This window comes from Gymnodraco acuticeps, unplaced genomic scaffold (genome assembly GCF_902827175.1).
Source record: "Gymnodraco acuticeps unplaced genomic scaffold, fGymAcu1.1, whole genome shotgun sequence".
NCBI classification, from domain to species: domain Eukaryota; kingdom Metazoa; phylum Chordata; class Actinopteri; order Perciformes; family Bathydraconidae; genus Gymnodraco; species Gymnodraco acuticeps.
In genome coordinates this window covers 1,880,123-1,893,134 of record NW_022992150.1, presented here as the reverse complement: position 1 = coordinate 1,893,134, position 13,012 = coordinate 1,880,123, and the positions used below count along the sequence as shown (strand labels likewise).

Genomic DNA, 13,012 nt, shown 5'->3' with positions numbered 1-13,012 from the left:
TGGATTTACCGTGCCTCTCAATTGCCCGTGACAGGTTGGCAAGGACGATGAATCCTGAAGTTGCCCAAGGATTGTTCAGGGAGCACGAATCCTTGTCAAAAAGAAGACATGGCCAGCAAATTTGACGCTGAAGTTTAGCGCTTCCAGTTAGCCACTCCGTGCGGACATAATTGTCCTCATTGAACGTCCGATTCTCTCCCTTTTTCCTCTGCGTACACACAGCTCGAGTGCGGGCATTGGCCTGTCATCTGATTTAATTTTTAGTTGCTGCTGTAGCGGAAGTTTAGTAAAGTTATGTTTGATTAAGTACGCCAAATCTCCACCCTCCATAATGCTTCATTTGCTTGATAATTTCTAACGGCGGTGATGACAGTTACAGTATTAAAACTGATGTTGATGTGATTTGATTGGATGGCAGTGTCCAATCAAATCGCCAGCCGCCAGCCGCCTCTGAAGGGAAGCAAGAGGCGGCTAGCTTCCCTTGGCATGGCCCTGACCAATCACAGGTTGGCAGGGGCATCACGTGGGCCTCATCTGATTGGTCAATCCCTCCATTTTTTTTCACCAAGGGAAGCTAGATTCGGCTGGCCTCCTCTCGCAACAGTGAGTGCAATCTACTGTTTCACCATAACATCTAGAGGGGCGCTGTTTGTTTCACTCTTTGTAAAATACTCAATGAGAATGGGGGAGAGCCGGGCCGGCAGCAACACACAGCAAAGGAGAATTATCGAAACAAAACAAAGTGTTTGTATTTATTTATTTAAATTATAACTACAATCCGAAAAAACAGGGGAAGCCTGGCTTCCCTTGGCCTCCGGGAGAAAACGCCACTGCTTCTCACTGTTCTCAGGTCAAATATTTATATGTGATTAAAAATGCGATTAATTTCGATTAATTAATTACAAAGCCTCTAATTAATTAGATTAATTTTTTTAATCGAGTCCCGGCCCTGATCAATACAAATACATTTTTAATACCCGCTGTCAGAGCTGCTGGGAGTCAGATATGTTAAAACACCGTCGGTTGGAACTCACGTGTTTGTTTGAACCACTCATTGAACATGCTATTAATTCTGAATTGTTAATACAAATCTGTCAAGAGCTTATTGATTGATTTTTATTAGCTCATTTATTTCATGTCTTGTCTGGATTGCATTGCAGCATTCAATTATTTATCAGGTTAACCACAGCTGTGCAATTCTCTCCACACTGCCAAGGCAGGGAACATGTATGGATGGATACATTTTTAAGGCTGGATATTGAAACATAAAACACATGGGACTGAGCAAAAGGGGTGCATTGCTTAAAGAAATGTTCCAGAATCCTGTTGGTATGTCTGTTTTTTAATGTGTGGAGGAACACAGTAGGCTACAACTTGAAATAGCTCTAGAAAGGTTTTCTGAATTAAAAGATTTAGGTTAAATACTGAAAATATGGATATAAGATTCATTTTCATTACATATGCACATGGCCACCTTCACTCACAGGCCTATTTGTAGCTGCAGGGAATGAATACTTAAATATCCAATATGAATCATATTGGTCTTCTTCACCCTATTCTATAATATTCTGATGAAAAAACAGCACACAACACAAAATAAAGCCCAAAGCAAATCCTTGAAGCCCCTCCATGTGCTGCTCTCATCTTTGACAACGTCGCCCTCTGCTGGTTTTTAGCTGCACATAAAGACTCATATTTTACATGACTTATTCATTTCTTTCTGCAGCAGGCCAATGTGAACATTTGCTATCATGTTTCACAATTATAAATAATACAGCAGATCATACATATTGAATGCATCACGTATGCTGTGATTCAATGTACAACACACAAAAACCCCAATGGTTGAATATGGAATTTTAGTGGCAAATTATTTTAAAATGAACGCCCATGATGCATATTAGAGCATACATAATTCCGTTGCTCCTATGTTTTTGTGTTACTGCCAACTCTCAAGCAGTAGGTATAAGGGACAATGCCCCGCTGGATTCCAATAATATTCTTTTAAAAATATCTAATTTGAAGCATTTATCCTCTGCTTGCCGTGATGAATCACCTGGGGAGCGATGAGTGTGTCCCAGCTAATTATTTTTGATGCTCCATTCGACTTTATTTTCTGTGCCCTCCCTCGGTACTCTGCGAGATGTTTTTACCCAGAGGCTTGAAACTTCGAACTATTGCAACATTTATTAGCTCTCATGACAACATGACAAATTACACAATTATCTGATTCATCATGATGTTTATCATCATCCATCCTATGACTGCAGTCATTACAATTGACCTCAATAAAGGAACTTCAAATGGAAAATATTGATTTATTCGCAATTTTCCCTATGTAATATAAGAAGTAACAGGGTAGAAGCACCGATGGCATCAACACCTGCTTTACCATAGCAAAGTGCACACTGAGCTAATGAGGAATCCGAGGATCTCCAGTGTATTTATAATTAACCGATGCAACCATCTTGTTTCATTAAAATATATGACTTTCTTACAAACTCTTGTAATATGTTAGTTTATCTATTTTTATTTGGACCTTGCCATTGAAAATTCGATCCAAGTAATGATTTGATAATATGCATGTAAAATAGTTATTTCCCAAAATACGCCACATAATCGCAATATAAAAAGACTTTTATTAATGAACCAAAAGAACAAAGCCTTTTTAAGACCATCACATAAACATCTAGGATCAAAGTCCCTGAACAGACTTCTTCTGTTCACTACAGCAGGACGAGGGGGGTTATGTCAGCTGCATTACATTTATTGCGTTCTGATAAATAACCTGACAAATATAGTCACATATTTGAATTGGAAGTAATCACCATCTGTCCAGTCATAAACATTGAGTAAATATTATACTTGTAGTAAACATATCAATGTTTCAAGCATTTGATTTAATGGGAAAAGCTTAAGCTATTGATGGGCCTTTATAAAAAAAGGGGAATATCATTCAAAATAAATAAGAAAATATAGAGAAAAAACAGTTTTTTCCCAATGTATTCACAAACACCTTTCATTCTATTTTGGCTCGAGTTAAATACTCAATTGACTTTATTTCATTTGATTGACTTTAAAGTATTCGCTGTTAGTAAAAGTCATCCTGGAGACAGAAGCATACAAATGTAAATTATATTATGATTGAAATGTCAAGCATACTGTGTCTGCTTTCATCCATCATTCTTTGTATAAACCCAGTGGCCATGTGACATGCGTGGTTTTCTGATGTTTGGCTCAAACTAATTATCCCCAGCAAGTGATTTTTTTTTTTCTACCACTGCCCACCTTATGTACAAATGAAAGGTGCGTTCACTGGCTCCAGTGAGCGAGTCATCATTAGCTGTGTGGACTGCCTGTCGATGGTCCCACGCTGTCAGCCTGTCCCCTCTCCTCTTCCTCCTCTTCCTCCTCCGCAGAGTCCTCAGAGCTGTTAGCCACCGCCACACTGAGAGAATGGAGCTCCTCCAAAACAGACAGCAGCCTCCCTGACAGGAAGCAGACAGGCCGCTGGTCAAATTAGTCATGTCTGTATGGATATTAGGATGTGTCTGACGCATGAGGACACTACCTACCGTCTGCAGCTACTTTTGTCTCCAAAGAGCGGGCCGGTTTTTCTTCATGTTCTCTGTAAGCAGCAGCTTTTTCTAGAGCTCTTGTATACTCACGTGTCAGCCCTCTGCCAGTGACAGTGTCCTGGAACAGATTCAGGTCATCAGCAGAAATGAACAGAATAACAACATTTTTTTTCCCAAACTGCTCTGAAAAGTCTCACCAGCAGTCGTTTCCTGTCCATCTCGGTCTCCTTTAGTTGTTTATTCTGGACTTTCCTCTTTGTGTGTTGCTGGGTTTCTCTCATCTCGTCCTGTTTCCTTGATGCCTCTCTCTCAAACTGCCGCAAAGTCATAACTGCAAGAGACAACACAGACAGATCAAAAACCGGGGGAATGTGCTGCTATATACTGTGCAAACATTTCCAATGATATTAGATTTGAGTCTGCATTACAGATATGAATCCCCCCCCCCTTAGTTTAGCTGCTGTGGGCATCAATCCTGCTACCTGCTTTAGTGTGCTCTCTCCTGGCAGTATTGACTTGAAGCTCAATCTCCCTCAGCTTCTCAGCACAGCGGTCCTCTACCTCAGACACTCTCTCCTGCAGGGCTGAAGGGGAATAACAAATGCACCATACTTAAACAGTATCTCCCACACTGAGAAACAGAGTCTAATGCGTTATTTGTGTGTACCACTGGGGATAAACTGGATTTGATAGTATCTGATTGCAAATGTTCCGAGACACCAAGCTGGTTAAATCAATTCAAGATTGATCAATTGTTATGATGTAACCACAGTAGAGCATAAAAGACGGCAACACAGCAAGGTGGCTCAAGCCTAAAGGCAAGAAAAACATCATCATCATTTCTTTGTTTGTTTTTTTAATCACAGCTACTGGCAAACATTTGTTCAGCTTTTCTTTCAATAAGGACAAAGAAACCTCTGAGCAATATAAGACTTTAACATAAATGAAATCCAATAGTGTGGATTTGATGTCTGCATCATTGAAGCAGCTATAAACTCATTTTAGATGAGTTTATAGCTCATATATATATATATAGTTCCCATGATGACATGTTGAGTCGATCATAACAAACCCACAGAGTAAATGAACACCCGACTTAAAAGACTCCTCATCGACTTTTAGATTGATGTTTTCTTTTTTTCTCCGGCCTGCACCTTTACTGATTTGGTTGACAGAATCTGAGCTACTTGTCCACCACTTTCTGGTTAAAATGGTTCAGCATTTGGCAGCTAAGGAGCCAGATATTTCCCTCAGGAGCAGGTGTAAAGCAAAACAGAGCTAAAGGTAGAGTGGGTATTGGACCTTCATTCATTAGGTGGACACAAACACTATGACCAAGGAATGCTAATGTTGCTCTGAATTTGATGTGTGTGTGTGTGTGTGTGTGTGTGTGTGTGTGTGTGTGTGTGTGTGTGTGTGTGTGTGTGTGTGTGTGTGTGTGTGTGTGTGTGTGTGTGTGCGCCACTGGATGCTCTTAAGAGGAAAATAAGTCATGGGATTGGTTTACAATTTTTCAAATATGGATATCTCCCAAAGTTCGTATTTTTAGAAGAAAATAACCAAATTGTGTTACTATCCTTGCAGACCAACAGGAAAACACAATAATTGTATTTATGTAACCTGTTTCTTTAAGAAGATGATTTGTCTATCCCAGATGGCTCAAGCATTTATTATCTTTAGATAACCATAAGTGTTTTAAGGGATCAGTAAGGGATCTTTTCATAAACAGTATGAACAGAGGGAATGATTACAGCCAACAAACCATGTTACAACGAACGCCTAAGCCACTTAGGTCACCTGACTATTGTTTTAAGAAACACTTGAAAGAATCCATCCCTATTCTTTAATGTTAGTTTAAAGACAAAAAGTGGCTAAGTAAAATCCTTGAAACAACTGTAAAAAAGGAGAGACTCAGTAACTCTCCATGAGCGACTACAGTCAAGGTGCTCTTGAGCATGTCACTATATCCCCAGCTGGGCCAGTGAAGCTAACAAGGAGAGCAGAGAGGCCAGGTGTGAATGTGTGTGAGAGACATTGATGAAGGGCATTTCTGAAATAGAGCGGGAGTGCTCAGTCTGCTTTTCCTTGATAAGTTGAGTCTAAAAAAAACAGTCATGCAGCTAAAGGTGGCTGCTGCCTCACCACATTCGCTGTGTTCCTGTTGGCTGAGCAGCTCAGCGCCGAGCTTCTCCAGGTTGACCTTGCTCTCTTCCAGCTGAGCCTGGATCTGCTGCAGACTCTGCTCGGCCTCCTCTCTGCCAGCCACGGCCTGCCGGACCTCCGCCCGGCTCAGCTCCAGCGCCTGCTGCTGCTGCCTCAGCCTGCTTTCATCTGAGGACGATGTATAAAGATAAACTGAGACACAGCTGCCAAAACACGGATACCCAACAGATAATGTGTTATAATAAGATGTTGTGAGTGGTAAGGGTGCTCACACTGTTCTTTCAGATCAGCCAGAGCTCTCTCGATGAGCTCTGGGGTTCTTTTAAGCTCCTGTGTGAGCTTGTCTCTCTCTTCACACACCAAGCTGAGCTCCGTCTGAAGGTCTGTGGTGCTGCGGGGCAACACAGATAAGATGTCAGAGCAAATAAAGGAGCAGAAAGTCAAGCAGAGGCAACTGCAAGGTGTATAAAAAGAAAAGCAAAACTCCAAACTGCTTTTATATGTAGACTAATATAATAATAGCCACTTTGCATACAAATGTCATATTGTGACATAAAGAGGTAACATTTTTATATTTATAAGGCAATTTTGATTTCAACCGTGTTGCCCTGCCCCATTTCCAGCCTTACAGGAAGGAGATAAGACCACTTCTTGTTTTTATGCCTGCTTTGTTAAGCCTTTATTTTTGGAAAGTGTAAACATTAAGCTTGTAAAAACAATCTTATAAATTCTCAGAATGAATGCCAAAATGGTTCTTGGATTAAATGAATGCTCTCACAACTAAAGCACTCCACAGTGGATTTATTTCAATCAAGGAGCAAGTACTAAAACATCTGCTGTTAACAGCTTTTTTAAAAGCAAAGAGACGCTTTACTATCTTCATTCCACATAATAATTTAAGGACTGTGGAAAGATGTACATAGTGCATTGCTTTTGTCAATACAGAGTATATTGATCGATTCATTTTAAATAAACCATTGGTAGTTAGTTGCAGACATAAAAACTAATGACAAAATCTCTTCTGAAAGCACACATATTGACAAATACAAACAATAATACAGACAAATACATACACCACTGCAGTCATTTGTAAATTACTTGCATTTAGACTCAGAAAGCTTTTTAGTTTGTATGTAACTGTTTACTGACTTATTTGTAACAGAAAGAAAGCTTTTTTGCATTGGGTAAAGATTGTTAAGCTTCATTCAATACGTATGACTGACTGGTAAAACCTCTCACCTGTCAGCAGCTTCTTCTGTCTGTTTGCTGGCCTGCTGAACTTTCTGCAGAGCCACCTTCCTCATGATCAAACCTGAAAAACAAAAACAATGTGACTTTCTTTCTTTCCTGGAAAAACATGCAATTCAAACTATACTGGATAATCTGCTGGGATAAACCCCTCCCCCTCCAGTCCCGTATGACTGCACCTTGGATTGTCTCCACGCGTCTTTTAGCAAAAGTTAGCCTCTGGGTGAAAGTGCTGAGCCTCGCTTGAGCTGCGTCCACTTCTGCCACCTTGCATTCAAATGCCAGACTGAACCTGTAAGGCACAACCATAATGTGTGAAAATAAAGTGTTAATTACATTAGAATTCTGCATTTTATTCTTCATGCTCTATTTTCTTAATTCAGATACATGGGTTTACCTATGCACTGCCTTTGTCAGGATTTTAAGTTCAGCCTCTTCTTTCTGGCTCCGTGACTTTAGGTGCGAGTTCTCCTTTTGCTCCTTCGCCAAGTCCTGTTTCAATGTCTGGGAAGAGAGTCACACAATCCATACTATAGTAAAGTTCCTCCGCACACAGCTGCTGTTCGTAAAACCTCAACTGCTTTTGGAACCTAGCAAAGTTTTCGTATAGTCAGCATCCTCTGCTGTGGTAAAAATGTATGAGTGTTTATCACTTTCCTAAGCAGACCCACATTTATCGCGCATCATCAAAAATGCAGACAGTCACGTAAATCACCTCCTTTTCCATTCTCTCCAGGTCCAGCTCAGCTATCCTGTCATCCAGACTGTGCTGGAGCACATTGGCCCTGTGCTGCTTCTGCTGGACCTGCTGCTCCATGAATCCGACCTAAAAACACAGAAATACGGTGCCACACTCTAAACACAGATTCAGCACAGTGGATTTGTTTGTACCGGTTGATACCAAGAGATGAAGGTTTTCCTACATTTGAAAGAATTGTATCCTTCTCTCCTCTTAGTTCAATATCCTTTGTGCGAAGCTGGACGCATAACTTGAACACTTTCTCTCTCCAGAGCTGAAGCACTTGAAGGCCTTCAGATCCATTCTTCATAAGTGGGTCTGTCATGATCTATTGAAACACACGCACACACACACACACACACATATAGTCAAGGCACACTTGAGCAAATGCTTCACAAGAGCATGGGTAATTATTGCATGCAAATTAGTCCTGATGTTTTCCACGACATGTTAAATATTTTTTAACACAATGACTTTATTATCGTCAAGTGAAACGTGCTATATAAATAACAATTGATTACAACTATAGTACAAACCTTCAGAGAAGAGTTTTTAAAACAGTCCCTTTTTTTTTTTACATTGTTCAAGTGGACATTTATACTTAACTAATCAAAATCCACTTAGAAAGAAAAAGAAAACACATTCAGAAGTGAAACAAAAAAAGGGGGGGGGGGGGGGGGGGGGGGGGGGGGGGTTTATGTTAACTGCAGAGTCATACTGCACACAACATTTGCATAGAGCACCTCAGTTAAAGTGTTCAGCCAACTGAAATATTCCTGCAGGGCTTTGCCATCCTATCAGGAGCCGCTCCATCATTAATCTAAACCCAGTGGTCTCTCCGAGAGATCCATTAAGTTCATCCACACTTCAGACTATTTCGTTTTAGATACGAAAAAGACTATGCTTCAAAACTTAACAGCTGAAGCCAACAACACGCACAGATAGGTCGCTGCTTGGTCTACATAGGAAACCTGACAGACGCAGTGCTATTTCTCACCATGTGTCATAAGCACAGGCATGTATCATGCATTGCTATGAGACACTTACCTTCTTTGCCATTTTCTCTTCTTGGAGGGCGAGTATCTCACTCACAGAGTTGAACCTGACTGTCAAGAGCTCTGTCGTCTTCTGAAGAGCTGCCTTTTCTTTTTTCAGCCTCTACAGAATGGAGAATATGAGAAAAAAAGTTAAAAAGGATGGGATGACATGCAAATTAACTAATAAATGTAACACTGCTTTTTTCCACAATCATTTCCTTAACCCGCTCAGAAGAACAAGATATCAAGTTGTTGTTTTTTTTCTTGTGCAATTACTTTACAGTCGGGTGATTGCAATCAATACTGTTTATATCGTCCTCACCTCAACAGCTTCATTTAATTGTTGCTTTTCTTCTTTCTCTGAGCCAAGTTGGCCGATGTAATTTCTGAGGCTGTGCAGAGTGGCAGATTGTGTCTCAAAAGCTTGTTCCATTTGGCTGAAAATTAAACAACCCGCCCCACCCCCAAGAAATGTCAGTGAATCTGGATACAAAGTGCTATAAATGCTTAGTTCTCTTCAGTTTAAGATTGAATGTGGCACCTTAAATGTTCTTTCAGCCCATCTCTCTCAGTAGATGCCTCCATCAGAGTGCTTTTCAGCTGCAGCACTTCTGAGTTCATCGATTGAAGTCTATCCTGTAGTTCAGTGATTGTGTTTGTTGCGATACCCACCTCTGCACAGTGGGAAGCATTTAACAGTTGGAGCTGAAAGGGAGAGCCAAACGATTGAAATTCAAGGCAGGAAGGAATGATGATGTTATGTCTTTTTGACATGGGTTTCTTGGATACAGGGGTTTTAACTGAAATTACTCAAGTCAGTCATTTCCTTGTAGGATTTTGCCACACACCTGCATTCCCTGCTTCTTCTGCATTTCTTCCAATTGTTTTGATAGTCTAAGAGTCTGCTGTTTGGCCTCCTCCACAACCTGTAACCTGCTCATTTCTGCCTTTAGAGTGAGCTCCTGGGCTTCCTCCTCGCTCCTCGTTACATCCCTCTTCAGTTTTGTAATTTCCTCACCAGACTCTCTCTTAAGTCTTTCGAGCTGCAAGAAACAAAAGTGTTAAGATAAACATATATGGAAACAACCAAACCTCTCAGGTGATCTTTTTCCACACCAGTGCCCAAATGAAATGTTGTGTTTGTAAATAGCTTTACCTGTGAGCTTATTTTTTCCTTTTGTGCATTACTGTCAGTGAGCTCCATTCTGATTTGCCTGAGTTCAGTCTTAGCCTTACGCAGCTCCTCACGCACTGCCTCCAAATCATGGCTCTGTCTGTCGTTTCCAAGAAGATTATTAACCATATTTAGCTAACAAACTGTAATCACTTAATTGCACAACTTAAGCATATATTTTACCTGTTGATGGTGCTGTCTCTGTCTCTCATCTCCTCCCTGTGTCTCCCTGCAGTCTCCTTCAGGGCCTCCACCTGTCCCTTCAACCTCTCAGCTTCAGCCTTGTGCTTCTCTGCCTCCAGACGCCACTCTGACTCCAATCTGGACCACTGCTCACTTCTCTCTCCACATCTGTTTTTGAGGAAGAGGAGCCTTAAATGTACCAAATATACAACATAATTGACAAATAATAATATTATAAACCATATTATGGGATACCTTGCCATAATATCTGATGGGTGATCCACAGAATTGTTTCCTCTTATGCTGTCTCCTTGCAACATCAGGATCCTGTGATTTTCCTTCCTCAGTTCCAATATTTCCTTTTGGGCCTGAGTGAAAGCGAGCCATGGATTTGCAGGACTGTGATCCTCTGATGGTACACCTTGTTTTACCCAGGAGAAGGGTGGTTGTTTCCCTGCAGTTTGAACCCCTCTTTGTGCCCCGGCAGACTGGACACTTGATGTGAAATGCGATGGAGGTACCAGGTCATCCTGGATATTCCCTAGATTAACATGACATAATGTATATCGTTATGTGTGTGCATGCCTTGCATAAGCTATTTATGATTAGTCCTACCTAAATGTAATGGGGTTCATTCTATGTTCCCAAAGTGATCAATGCAAAAGGTTAGTAAGGGCCATCTCTTCAGTTCAGGTTGCAAATGATGTAGGGAGTTGCACGTTTCAAATGCAGTTTAAATGGTAAACATCCGCTAATTAGAAGGTAAGCCATAACATGTATGTAGGTAACACTTGACCTACAGTTGTAGAAAAAACGTTGCAGACAACATTAAACACTACGAGTTGTGATATTATAAAAGGGTATTGATCAGGGGAATGTAGTAGCTTTACCCTGGGAACACTTAAACGCTCCCAATGTAATATTTCCAAAGTAATGTTAGAGTGTTTTTATATTGGACTTTCAAGAAACATGACAACATGAACATGAAAACTTCCCTCACCTTAATACATAATACTGATACATACATGTTAATTCATAAGGCTTGAGCTCACAAATGGCGACTAACTTAGCTAGAGCTTTGACGTTAAGTTAGCTAGGTAACACTGTAGGGCCTACAGTGTAGGCTAACGTTAGCTAGCATTATCTTAATCAATACACTTACGTGAAACCGCTGGTGTACTAAAATCCTTTGGCGCTATAAGTCTTTCTGTTCCCACGTTATGTCTCTCCATGTTCAAAGCATACGCTTTCCCTGAAAGTAACAAACTACACAGTAGTGCCTGGTTGTTTTGAGTTGTGTGGGTGACGTTTTACCGTTGATTCTCCCGCGAGATCCGTAATTGGTTGTTGCCCTTAGTTACGCGTTATAACGGTAACATCCGGGGCTCTCTCCTATACGAGTTTTAATGTGTAAATGATACGTCAGTTATAGTCAACATATTAGAATCACCGCAGCAAATGTGCATGTTTATGAACTCAATATAAATAAAATAAAAGTAGTTATCGAACATAACACATTACTCTCACGCACTGCATCATGGGAAATAAGTGGCAACCTGAACATGGTGGTTTAACACCCTGAGCTATGTCTTGTAGATTGTTCCTCCCCTCAGGCTGCCTCAAATATCCACTGCAAGAACCCTGCATTGGCCATTATTGCAACTACTGGCTGGTGCAAGAACGCCAGGGGCGGTACACAAGCCCAGTATACAGCCTGGATATAATGTTACCTGAAAGACAAAATGATGGACAAAATAGTCCATATTCGCAGTTTTTGATGCAGACAGACTTTATGCACAGGTCTGGACCATGGGAGGTTTTAGTGACACACTGTATTGTATATGATAGGGATCTATAATGGGGAAGATTTTACATATATTTATGTCAAATTTGGTTTGACGAATGTACCACTATATTTTTCTGAAGGTGGTTTGATTAGTCTGTTTAATCAGATATCATCAAGATATTGAGAACAATTATAGTGATGATAAGTGCAAAAGGTGCTCAGTGCACCTTTACCTGTGATTCTCTCACTTCAAGAACACCCCGGGGCTATCTGACAACCAGACAGCACGGAGCATGCTTTCTGAGCAAATAATTGCAGCTTTGATTGGTAATTGCTAATAATCTGGTTATGTAATTGAAATATTGGTTTAAGATGCATCTATAAATATCTTACCTCCAACTGTAAAATGATCAGTAGGTCTACATGAATAATTTACATGTGGCATTTGCATATTTTGACAGTTTTCTGTGTGCTTACGTTCCTCGAACTGCAGTGATGCACATATTGCACACACTGCATTTGTGCTGTAAATCTATAAACTACAACCACGAGCCATCTTCAAATGAAGGATGTTAGCTATTGTTTGTTATATGTCTGGCATTATATTCCCATTTTAGATGGCTATATTCACTATACCATATTTTCTATTTCTTCTTGTGTTATTTTCCTCTATCTTCAGCAGCCATTTCTGTTTACTCTTACCTAAAGTATACCCGCCTCGCAACAGCTGCCGTGACCCACTTTCCCCATGGGGTGCATTAAAGTTTCATATAATCTAATCTAATCTATTTATGGGGAAGAAATAAGCATTTTACTTTGATTCATTTATGTTGCATATATTGATACAACCTTACAATACAACAACATAAGACAAATAAAAGAAAGTGGGGATGGCTACATAAGTATGATGTATTGAAATAAATGTACATTGAATGATGCCAGTCCAGCATGCATGAAAGACTCTGGACCTTTTATCCATAACTTAGTGAAGTGGTTTTTGGGGGAGAGCAGTAGGAGTGATTCTCTTCGTTATTTGGTCCTGTTGGTATCGTATCCTCCATGCACTCGACAGACTGCAGAAAGAACAAAGTGATCAGAGCCACC

At 40.4% G+C, this 13,012-nt stretch overlaps 1 protein-coding gene across 5 annotated transcripts; it reads right to left on the bottom strand.

Moving 5' to 3' along the window:
• Positions 1–2,619: 2,619 nt before the first annotated feature.
• Positions 2,620–11,672, bottom strand: cchcr1 (coiled-coil alpha-helical rod protein 1). 5 transcript variants are annotated; one of them, XM_034204264.1, is made up of 19 exons: positions 11,437–11,672; positions 10,378–10,663; positions 10,123–10,290; positions 9,922–10,039; positions 9,614–9,808; positions 9,307–9,470; positions 9,088–9,202; positions 8,776–8,886; positions 7,913–8,056; positions 7,705–7,815; positions 7,387–7,493; positions 7,169–7,281; positions 6,981–7,053; positions 6,014–6,132; positions 5,721–5,909; positions 4,061–4,162; positions 3,776–3,909; positions 3,576–3,696; positions 2,620–3,488 (listed from the first exon to the last, which is right to left on the bottom strand). In XM_034204264.1, exons 2-19 carry the CDS (start codon positions 10,440–10,442, stop codon positions 3,340–3,342), a joined length of 2,298 nt encoding a protein of 765 aa, XP_034060155.1. In that variant the 5' UTR covers positions 10,443–10,663; positions 11,437–11,672; the 3' UTR covers positions 2,620–3,339. The 5 variants fall into 5 exon arrangements, with proteins under 5 accessions (XP_034060155.1, XP_034060153.1, XP_034060151.1 ...); XM_034204262.1 differs by having other exon boundaries at positions 2,620–3,510; positions 11,285–11,663; XM_034204260.1 differs by having other exon boundaries at positions 11,285–11,663.
• Between the last annotated feature and the right edge of the window lie 1,340 nt (positions 11,673–13,012).